Source organism: Cupressus sempervirens, chromosome 3 (genome assembly GCF_028749045.1).
Source record: "Cupressus sempervirens isolate cs-2001-9-10 chromosome 3, ASM2874904v1, whole genome shotgun sequence".
NCBI classification, from domain to species: Eukaryota; Viridiplantae; Streptophyta; class Pinopsida; order Cupressales; family Cupressaceae; genus Cupressus; species Cupressus sempervirens.
In genome coordinates, this window is record NC_143120.1 from 475,281,314 (window position 1) to 475,293,603 (window position 12,290).

Below are 12,290 nucleotides of genomic sequence, written 5' to 3' on the forward strand. Positions count from 1 at the left end.
GCCCGAGTGCACGGTTGGGTTAATGCATGTTGGAGTGGAGTCAGGGTTCAAAACTTTGGAGTCTTTTAGCACTTTGAAAAGGGTATTTGAAACTAGTCTTAGATTGCCAAGTCCTTTGTAACAAAATTAAGTGGTTGGTGAAAAACAGTGTTGAGAGACCTAATTGCCTACTAGGTCTGTGGTATCAATGTTCATTATTTGCTGGCTGTAGAGATTCTAATCGGTGGTATTCCTTGTTTGGATCATTATGAATGTGTCTTAAACCATCTCTGGTGTTTGGAAGTCGTGAAGTCTAAAAATCCCACTTTTGCTACTTTGTGAAACAAGCCTAAATGCTGCATTCTTATTTGGGTCCTGACAACAGTCAAGCTGCTCATAAATTTGATCATTGTTTGGTATAGATGTTTTCTAGGCCCCTACTATTGTTAGAAGGTTTGAGGGGGTTGAAAATACTTTGTTTTAAGTTGAGTGTGGAGGGAGTCTTGCTTGGTGCAAGGGAGAAGAAGTTGGGGTTCAACCTAATGTGGAGTATTGGGTTGTGAACCCTGTTGGACAGTGGTAAACAATAATATAGTCCCTTTTGATGTGAGCCAAACACTGAATAACCCTATGGTGTTAAGGAAATTTGGAGTAGCAACTTGATTTTTCTTGATACCTCCAAGGTGCTTAGACTTGTTTGGTGCTTCCAAAGCGCTGCCTCTGCATCATATTGTGTAGCCTATACTCTTGAAAGCCTCTCGTCTACCATGTTTGTCGACTGAAGGCTTGTTGGTTGCAGTCCCGGGGGCTTCAAATCATTCCAATCTACAAAACCAAAAGAAAGGAAAAAAAATATGGTTTTGGCAATACATAATATTTACAAAACCAACTCTAAATCATCACTCTATAACCTAAAACTAATCCAAGTTCATGTTTAAAAGAACTATTCATTCCTACTAGCTTTTTCAAGAGCCTTAGATATTCACAAAGATAACCCATAGGTTTTGGTTATGGACTTGTTGGCTACTGTTTCTTTACCTTCAGTTTGGGACCTGCTGAGAACCTCCATGATAGAGAGAGAACCATCAGACCTCAAGGGCATTTTAGTATAGAATGGCTCCCCTCCACCTTGTCCGTAGCTGTGATGAGTTATACTTGAAAGAGGATCCCTACCCCCTAAATGGGGTGAGAGGGAGAATGCAAGCCAGCTATTATTGTTAGTGGCATTCATGGATTTCACTAGGTCTTATCACACAGACCACAACGCTTCAGCATCGGTGTAAAGAATATAGCCAATATGCTTATGATTTCATTGCAAAAACTTCATCTAACTTAGAGAATTTCATACGTTAATCAATGCAGGTTAATCAATGATTTCATTGCCAATATTGTGTCAATGCAAATATAAGACAATTCTATTTTAAGAATTTGTTTATATGTCAAGTTAAAATTATAAAAAATATGCATCCAATACATGATACAAACCTGCATGACCAATACAAGGAAATAAAGAACATAATGATATTTTCCCAAGATAATCGACTTCATGTCCAAACACGCATGAAGCAAAGTTATAATACCAGCTACTGTAGAGCTGCAAAACAATTTAGGTTTTAGATTAGCAAGATACAAAACAAATAAATAGAAAAAGAGTGCAAAGAACCTAGTAGACCAATTATATAGATAACAAGCTGCTAAAGTCCCAACATATCCAAATCAATATAAAACAAGTGCAAAGAGTGAATCAAATTGAATACAAGCAGATGAGTTCAGAAGTTTGCAATTTTAAAATCTTGCTTCAGGAATGCAATATGTAGGTACTTACTATGACAACAAAAAGCGGTCTGAATGATATGGACTCAGTGTTAACAACCCTTTTCCTAAATGAACCAAACCTTGAGCAATGCAGACCTACAATATATCTATTTATGTCAGATTTCCTGAATTAAGATTTGTTAGACATTGTTAAACTTAGAAAATAAAATTGCAGCATCAACATTAATAATTGGCAATATAGCATACACAGAATAGAAGGCTGGGATCTTTTTAATAATAGCTCGATAGATTTCATAGCATGCTAGCTCATTGATCATTATTTGTTCTAGCACCAATTAATCCTAGAGCCAGTCTTGCAGCCTATAAATACACATTGTTATTTAGATTGTCAAATTTTAAGCAAATTCATAAGAAAAACCTATCTGGTGGAAATTGGAGAGATTACAAAGAAATATTATAATGAATACCACTCACCATAGCAACTTCTGAATCGGTATCATGACTAAGCCTACTTAAAGTATCTATCACATTGACCTAATATAGATGTTTACATGTCAGATTTCAACAATAAACTTCTATCACATAAATAATCAAGCAAATTAAGGGGCCAAGAATTGAGTATTTAAGCAAACAGAAGGACAAAACAATGAACATTACTTTTGGATTTGATATTGACAATAGGCCTAGAGCCAATGGGACTGCTCTTCTAATATTCTGCTCTCCATATTGCAGGAGATGCTCCAAAGAATGAATGGCCATTTCAAGTCCTAGTTCTTCAGCCATTGCAACTAATGCAATTCCAATTGAAGGAATATTCTTGAAGAACTACAATGATAGTTGGTTGCTGACTAAGAACAGGCCCTGGATAGACACTAGTCATATTAAAAGTTATTTACTTCGGGATTGAAGATGTTTGGTGATCAAATGCGTATGGGGGCGTTAGTTATGAAGTGTTTATGCAATTATTTTGTTGTGGTGATATGGTTAGAGGTCCTGTTGAACAGGCCCTAGATTAGTGACCCCAAAACCAAGGGTTTGGTGGCAAATGTGTTGTGTAAAGGGTAGAACCTTAAAATCTTGAAAATCTATTGTTTCTCAACCCCTAGAAGGATTGTTTCACCCTTTGGAATCGTAAGGTTGAGTGGAGTTGTGGGTTGTTGTGTAAAATTGGAGAATTAGGCCTAGTGTGGATAGGCTAGGGGTATCGAATCTTGGGTATGGTCCAAAAGAGTTGATATTGAAACTTAGGGAGGATGTATAGATCCCAAAAGGGTATCTTAATCAGGTTTTAATTTCCCTAGTTGTTTGGGAACTATTTGAGAGAAATCCAAATTAGTGACTGGTGAGAGCTACTAGCTTTAAGGCTAGATATGAATGTTGGGTAAGAGATTAGCTGCCCAAAATGAATGGATGGATGGAACATGGTGGAAAGGCCATGAGGAGATGATTCACAAAGGAAGAATGAAGGTCGAAGCCTTGGAAGAAGTTATGGTGTTTGGGAAACTCTAAGTGCACTTGGGGTAGCCTGGAAGGTAAGTCCTTGAGGGGACATTGGAGTAAAGAGTTGTTGCTAAATGAATGGATTTGATATCTCATATGAAGAAGATGGATACCACACACCACATCTGCATCATAGACTAAGAGTGTATTGCGCTTGTTATGGCGCTTGGGAATCTAGTTTCTTCATGTGATGCATTGGTCTTGGGGATCAATCTCGATTGGGTGTCAATGTTGGGATTTCTCAACAAGAAGTAATGGAACTGGTTGGGATTCAATAGAGTAACCTTGGAAGATATAAGGATGAAAGTTTCAGACGTTTAGGTGTTATTCACCATTTGACTAGTCACTTTGTGTCCCCGTTTCATCTAGAGATTGATTGGGACAAGATTCTCAATAAGGATTGGAGCATTGATCAAATTGGTACACTTGAGATCGTTGCTTGGAAATCCTTGGTGAAGGAAGGCTCATTCCTTTAATTGTGAACTTATTGGTTGGTTGCAGACCAGCCACACCACTTTGTAGTTTGCAATAATAGTAGAGAGTTGACAAGTTCTTCTTGGCCAAGGCGGGGAGAGTTCATAGTCTCAGACTAGTGCAGGCTTCTTCCAACCACTTCTAAGGCAATCTAGAATGAGGCATTACTCAAAATTCATGCTAAGACTATAGGCCACTCCTATGCTTCGAATAGAGTGTTGAAATTGGTGATATCAGAATGTATTTCACAAATTCATGTTATGGGCAGCAGTAGTCGTGGATCATTTTAGACCTACCACATGCGAAGTGTCCATTTTATGTTAGTTTGAGCATCACTTGGTTTCAAGAATACTATAATATTCTCTACTTAACAAGGCCAACCACGTAAAGGTGGAAGCTCATCTAGCCTCACCCCTCTCCCCCTAACATCAATCTAAAGTACTCATTATCATCTAATTATATACTTCATTGATTCATTCATCCATTTATGAACTATAACATTCAATCAATACAATCACATAACATTCATTAATATGATATAAAATTCATTAATACACAATAGTAATCAAGACTTCATTAAGACATAAGAATATTCATTAACATAAGATAAAAATCAGTATTAATACGCATCATTCATACATAATTACTTAAAACAAAGTTCTTTCATTATCCAACAAGGTTTATCAAAGAAGATTTTTAAAACATCATTTCTTCTTTTTGTTTTTATGAGCTCTCTTAAAAAAAGTGCTCATAGGAGCATCCATATCTGCATCATTCTCCTCCTCTTCTAGCACGTGTAATGTCAAATTACGATGACTCCTCCTCTTTGAAGTAGGAGGAGGCTGCTGCACTAAAGGGGGCTTTGTTGCAAGAACAAGTGAATGGGATAAATTGGCATACTCTTTTTCTTTTTTTAACTGTTACCAATCTATAATTAAGTACTAGTACAACATAACATGCATTTTTTTAACTTGACAATGCCACATCATGTACATTAACATTTTGATCTGCCGCCACGTCAACATGTTGAACACTTGGAACATGTTCCACTCCTTCGACATGATGTTCAACATGCTCTGAAATATTCAAAAAAATATTATCATGAGAGATGGATTCATTTTGAGCACTACGCATGAAATATGAGTCAATAAATTTGACTCAAATACTACACAGTTAAATCATGATAGCAATATCACAATATTTACTCTATGAGATTTGTTAGAACAAATGATTTATCAAAGTACAGAGTTGGAAATCATAATCAACTACTGATCAAAAGCTTAAAGATCCCTATTTTAAAATAATGAATATGTTTCAGCAACCAGAGATAATCTTTAAAGTAGTGATGTTAGAGAAATAAGAACAAAACTATGTGAATGTTCCAAATCATATAATAAATTGGCTTGCCAATCTATAAACCTGGTTGTCATTGCTCAATAATACCCTAAATACCTAATACAAGAAATGCAAACAATTTACTTAACCCAAATCAGAAAAATAGTAGACAGTAAGGAGAGATAACTGTTTTTATGAAATCATGTTATATTTTTGTTACCATTTGCTTCATAGTGATTACAGTCTGTTATCCTCTTTCAACTATGACCAATATTTGAACTTAGATGGTGTATATTCAAAAAGACTCTCGACGACTATAAAGTATAAAGATACACACATCTTAAAGACTGGGAAGTCAAGTCTCTCATGTCATTTGAGATGCATATTCTTGAGGATGCTAATAAGTGGTCTTTTATTATATTTTTATTAGCATGGAACCCTCACTTGGAGAAAAGTTTGAAGAGGTTGTAGTCTTTAAACAATACATTTTCTAAAAGATTTTCACAATGAACATAGAATATATGTTTGGATAAGACCATGCTTGGACAATAAATGGAAGGAGAACATTTCATATTTCTGATTGCATAATTAATTTCCAATAGCAAATTAATACCTCCACCACTATAATGCACATTATGGCCTTCGTCAGGAGCAGGTTCTGTGGTAGGATATGAAGGCTGCAATAAAATGTTATGCACATTGTTATGTAATCAATTTACGTTCAAAACTAATACCAAAAAAGAAAAGGATCAACTATTCAATTTCATTTACTTTCATCTAACCAATTTACCTATGAGATATCATTTGGTGAACTGGATTCTTGCGCAAGGCTTACAGATTCTTCGCGTAGGCGTGCAACCACGACTTTATAGCCTTCCTTCAAGGCAAGTTTTCTATCTTCATCTGTGACCTTCACATTGAATTTTGTGCCCTGTATTTTTTGCTTAATATCATTAGTTTTGTATGTATGGTTTCACTAAACAAAATTGTTTGCAACATTATATTAAAAAAATTTATTTCATATCATTGCTCTTACTTACAACTCGAGATTGGAGATTCATATAGCCACCAGAGCCAAGTTTGTGTTGGCCAAACTTTTCTAGTCTCGCTTTTGTAGCCACGGATGTGTCCTGCAATCTATGAACAATTTCAAACATCTTAGATTATATATTTACAAATACGAATAATTAGTGCATGATTATAATGTACTTAATACTATCATGACATACCTCTTTTTGCCCTGTGTTGCTTCATTATCTCTATCTTCACATAGCCTTTTCTCCTTTGCATCTTCTACTATTTCATTCCACTCCATTGGTGGAATCATAGCTGGATGGTCGTACTTTGGGTTATCCTTAAGAGCCCTTCTATATTGATCCCTCACAGTCTTTATATGCTTTGCTACTGTTTTGAGAAGTAGGCCATTGTCAAACATGTCTTTTCCAAATTTCTCATCAAAAGATGCAATGAGCTGATTTTTTAATTCCACGGTTTGTAAATTCCACCTTTTTAAAAACAAATAGATTGTTAGATCAATAGCTTTAATATATTACAGTAAATGGAAGAAAAGAAAAATTATGTAGCAATGATATGAAACTACGTACCTTTTACGTATGGTGGGTCCGAATAGTCTCAATGTCATATGAAAAAGATGTTCAAAGAAAACATTATTACCTACAAAAACATAAAGGATTTATCAGTCCAAAACGAGTAATATAAAAATAAATTAATTTTACACTTTAAATAAAAACAATTTTAAAGCACCTGGAAGCTTTCGTTCTTTTAACGAAAACATAGTTTTCTTATTCAGCAATAATGTCCCTTCATATGAACCAATACTAATCACACAAACTGCTCCAGGAAATGGATCAACTTTAGCAGTACTGCTCTCTGCTGGTCTATCAACTGAAACATCGTGACAATTAAAGCAAACACCAAATAAATTAAAGCATACTTATGGATATAATCAAATTGAAGAAATTGACTAGCAAAAATGTTTTTTCCTCACATTCCATTAAGGACACAGATTTCCACAATCCATGAATATTGAATTAATTTCTGGGGAAGATTGTGTGAGAGTTTTTTCATCAACGTTTCGGATCATACTGTATGATCCATCATCAGGATGCCACTGAGTCACTGAGAGCAAAAAATGGAGTGCATATCTAGGAGAGGGGATAAAAAGAGGATGGAGAGGAGGGAAGGGGCACGAAAACCGAGGAGGCACGGAGGACGGAGAGGGAGAGAACTCAAAAGAAGAAAATGCAAGGAAGAAAGGAAGAGAAATGAAAATGATAAGGAAACAAGAATAAAATAAGAATATAAAAACGAGAATAAGTGTATATATATATATATATATATATATATATATATATATATATATATATATATATATATATATATATATATATATAAAATCAAAAATTCCAAAACAGAAAACAAGGACAAACAATCAATAAATTAAAGTAATAAATAACAAAAAAATAAATAAAAACCTAAGCCAGTAACCATGCAAAAACCAAGAAACAACAAAAAATTACATAAATATCCAAAGGGGATAAATGAACATCTATACGAATATATATATCTATGAGAATATATGTATAACTATATATAAATACGAAAGAAAATCTAAAAGAATGAATAAATCAAGGTGAATAAATTCGTATAGATATATATATGAATATATATATATATGAATGTAAATATCAATAAGAATATATATATATATATATAAGCCAAAAATACCAGTAGAACACGAACGCAAGAAACTAAAAAAACAACTAAAAAATAAAACGAACAAGAGAAACAAAAAAATAAAAATGGTAAAACGAAAAAGAAAATGGAGCGAGGCAATAAGGACAAAAGAGTTTAAATAAAAATAAAAAATAAAAATAAAAGTAAATAAATAAATGGAAATGCGAATAACAAGGAAAAAATAAACAAAAAAGTGTAAAAAGTCAAAAAAACGAAAATAATATCCCCAAGTGTATAAAAATATAAATATAAAGATCAAAAATATGCAAAACGAAAGTAAAATAAAAATAAATAAATGTAAAAACCAAAAACTAATCCGATAAAAACGGAAAAAAGAAAAGAAAGAAAAGAAAAGAAATCAACCCAAAATAAATTACCAACTAATAGAAAGATAACAAGGAAAGAAAACAGCGAAGTGAACAAAAAGTAAAAATAAAAATGGAAAAGAGAAATAAGAAAAGAGAAATTTTATAAAAATACAATAAAATAAAAATAATAAAAATAGAAAAATAAAATAAAGAAAATAAAAATAAAAATAAAAAAATAAAAAAGAGAGATTAAGAAGAAAAAGAAAAATGGAAAGAAAAAAGAATCCAAAAACTAAAAAAAAAATTAAACGGAAAGGAATACACACATAAATAACTGTAAAAATAAGAGTAGACCGCAAAAAACTAAGGCAACCAACAAAGAGAAGAAAAAAGGTTGGGGACCCCGAGGAGAGAAACAAGACCGAGGGTGACGAAGAGGGAGGGAGAGGGAGAAGGAGGGGGAGAGAGAGCGAGAGTGGAGGAGACGAGGACAGGCATCCACCCAGAGCGAGGGGGAAGGGGGAGAGACAGAGGGGAGCAACGGAGAGCCAGGAAAGAGAAAAGTGGAAGAAAAAGGGGGAGGGGAGAAACCCGAGCTAGGAGGGAAGAATGCGAGGCGAAAGAGGAGGAAGGGAAGACAACAGAGGATGCTAAGAGGTGTTCAGGTTCCAGCCGTCATCGCGATTGAGGTTGGAAGGGTTGTTGAAGATTTCAACAGCCTCTTTGAGTTTCCTCTTGAAGAAGTTGTCTTCCCTGCACACAACAAGAGCGTTTTCTAGGGAGACATGATGCTTAGTGGCGGCGGAGTGTTCTGCCAAGGCTGATTTGGCCACTCGTTCATGCCTAATGTCAGCAGCATGTTCTTTGATCCTCGTGTGGATAGAGCGACCAGTTTCACCTATATAAGGAGTGCCACATGAGCACTGGATCTTATAGACGCCCGATTCCAAGAAGACATCCCTGGGGTCTTTAAGCGAGGGGATGCAATTTTTTAAGGTGGTCAAGGGTCTGAAAGCCACCCGCACACCATGCTTGGTAAGAATTTTGGCGATCTTGTGAGAGATGCCGGCAACGAAAGGAAGAGAGACAAAAGAAGAGGGGTCTGGGGGAGAGGAGGCGCGCGAGAAAGACCTAGCAAGCTTGAAAGCCCGAGAGATTTGTTTGTGCGAGTAGCCATTCCATAGGAAGACTTGGCGGAGGTGGGAAAGCTCAAGGTTTAAGTTGTCCACATCGCAAATACGGAAGGCTCTCAAGGCAAGGGTTTTGATAATACCCACTTTTTGGCTAGGGTGGTGATGCGAAGCAGCATGAAGATAGCGGTCGGTATGAGTGGCTTTGCGGAAAACCTTGCGACCTAAGGAACCATCAGGTTTCCTGATGATCAAGATGTCAAGAAAAGGTAAGCACTTGGCAGATTCAACCTCTTTGGTAAAAGAAATGCAAGAAGCCACATTGTTGAGATGCGCATGAAACTCTTCAAGCTTATCAAGGCCATGGGGCCAACAGACGTTGGTGTCATCAACATAACGTTTCCACCATTTAGGCTTGAGAGGGGAAGAACGTAGAGCAATGTCTTCGAAATGTTCCATATAGAGGTTGGCGACAAGTGGAGAGAGGGGCGAGCCCATGGCTACACCATCCAGTTGTTCGTAGATAACCCCTTGGAAAGAGAAGAAAGTGGATCGAAGACATAACTCTACCAAGGAGGCAACCTCCGAATTGACCTTGCGCTTGATGATGTCAATAGCATCGGTGATGGGGACTTTGGTGAAGAGGGAAACAACATCAAAGCTGACCAAGATAGCCTTATCATCGCACGAGGCATCGCGGATAAAATCAACAAAGTGTTGCGAGTCCTTGACAAATGAGTCAACATTACCGACATGAGGGGATAAGAGCTTAGCTAAGAAGGAGGCAAGCTTGTAGGTAGGGGATCCCATAGTATCCACAATGGGCCTTAAAGGAATATTGGGTTTATGGATCTTAGGGATGCCATAGATACGAGGAGTAAGCTCTTTGGAGGGCAAGAGACGCCTCTTGGTGGCATCGTCAAACGAGGAGTTGGCGATGGCCAATCTGACCACCTTCAAGATTTTGCTGCACGGGTTGCGATGAACAACCCTATAGCTGTCAGGGTCTGAGAGAAGGTCATACATCTTGGAAATATAGTCTGATTTATCCAGGATAACAGTGGCATTGCTGTTTCCTGAGGAGTCTGTAGAATTTCCTTTTTTGCCTTCTGATGCATTCCTCTGTTCGGCCCATAGCTTTGGCATGAGAGGCGATGTCCAAGCGAATCCACAGGTCCGGTCTAAGCGACGAAGAGAGCTCCAAGTGAAGAAAGAAAAGCTGACAATTAAGGCTGTTAATGGATCTCCTAGCAGATTGGATGATGGCTCTGAGGAGAGAAAAGGCTGCCCGGGAAAAAATGTGCCTTGTGTGAACATTCCAAAGGTGGTGCGAGATTTTGACGAAGGAAGGAAGGAGCTGCGAGTCTCTGCATCGTTTTAAGAAGGCTAGATCTGCAATCCTCTTTGAGAGCTTGGTTCTCAGAAACTCAAATTTCTTAGATTTCACTGATAATTCCCTCCCATGAAGGGTATCAATCAAAGCAAACAGATTTCCACAATCCATGAATATTGAATTAATTTCTGGGGAAGATTGTGTGAGAGTTTTTTCATCAATGTTTCGGATCATACTGTATGATCCATCATCAGGATGCCACTGAGTCACTGAGAGCAAAAAATGGAGTGCAAATCTAGGAGAGGGGATAAAAAGAGGATGGAGAGGAGGGAAGGGGCACGGAAACCGAGGAGGCACGAAGGACGGAGAGGGAGAGAACTCAAAAGAAGAAAATGCAAGGAAGAAAGGAAGAGAAATGAAAATGATAACGAAACAAGAATAAAATAAGAATATAAAAACGAGAATAAGTGTATATATATATATATATATATATATAAAATCAAAAATTCCAAAACAGAAAACAAGGACAAACAATCAATAAATTAAAGTAATAAATAACAAAAAAATAAATAAAAACCTAAGCCAGTAACCATGCAAAAACCAAGAAACAACAAAAAATTACATAAATATCCAAGGGGGATAAATGAACATCTATACGAATATATATATCTATGAGAATATATGTATAACTATATATAAATACAAAAGAAAATCTAAAAGAATGAATAAATCAAGGTGAATAAATTCGTATAGATATATATACGAATATATATCTATATGAATGTAAATATCAATAAGAATATATATATATATATAAGCCAAAAATACCAGTAGAACACGAACGCAAGAAACTAAAAAAAACAACTAAAAAATAAAACGAACAAGAGAAACAAAAAAATAAAAATGGTAAAACGAAAAAGAAAATGGAGCGAGGCAATAAGGACAAAAGAGTTTAAATAAAAATAAAAAATAAAAATAAAAGTAAATAAATAAATGGAAATGCGAATAACAAGGAAAAAATAAACAAAAAAGTGTAAAAAGTCAGAAAAACGAAAATAATATCCCCAAGTGTATAAAAATAAAAATATAAAGACCAAAAATATGCAAAACGAAAGTAAAATAAAAATAAATAAATGTAAAAAACAAAAACTAATCCGATAAAAACGGAAAAAAGAAAAGAAAGAAAAGAAAAGAAATCAACCCAAAATAAATTACCAACTAATAGAAAGATAACAAGGAAAGAAAACAGCGAAGTGAACAAAAAGTAAAAACAAAAATGGAAAAGAGAAATAAGAAAAGAGAAATTTTATAAAAGTACAATAAAATAAAAATAATAAAAATAGAAAAATAAAATAAAGAAAATAAAAATAAAAAATAAAAAATAAAAAAGAGAGATTAAGAAGAAAAAGAAAAATGGAAAGAAAAAAGAATCCAAAAACTAAAAAAAAAATTAAACGGAAAGGAATACACACATAAATAACTGTAAAAATAAGAGTAGACCGCAAAAAACTAAGGCAACCAACAAAGAGAAGAAAAAAGGTTGGGGACCCCGAGGAGAGAAACAAGACCGAGGGTGACGAAGAGGGAGGGAGAGGGAGGAGGGGGAGAGAGAGCGAGAGTGGAGGAGACGAGGACAGGCATCCACCCAGAGCGAGGGGGAAGGGGGAGAGACAGAGGGGAGCAACGGAGAGCCAGGAA

The 12,290-nt window shown here is 35.7% G+C and overlaps 1 protein-coding gene across 1 annotated transcript; it reads right to left on the reverse strand.

The window, feature by feature from the left end:
• Window positions 1-8,779: 8,779 nt before the first annotated feature.
• On the reverse strand, window positions 8,780-10,405 carry LOC149567217 (uncharacterized). The gene has a single exon (XM_089816616.1). It carries the CDS (start codon window positions 10,403-10,405, stop codon window positions 8,780-8,782), a length of 1,626 nt encoding a protein of 541 aa, XP_089672742.1.
• Window positions 10,406-12,290: the final 1,885 nt, after the last annotated feature.

Coding starts and splice junctions, on each gene's coding strand:
- LOC149567217 (XM_089816616.1), bottom strand. CDS start 10,405: ATGCCAAAGCTATGGGCCGAACAGAGGAATGCATCAGAAGGCAAAAAA.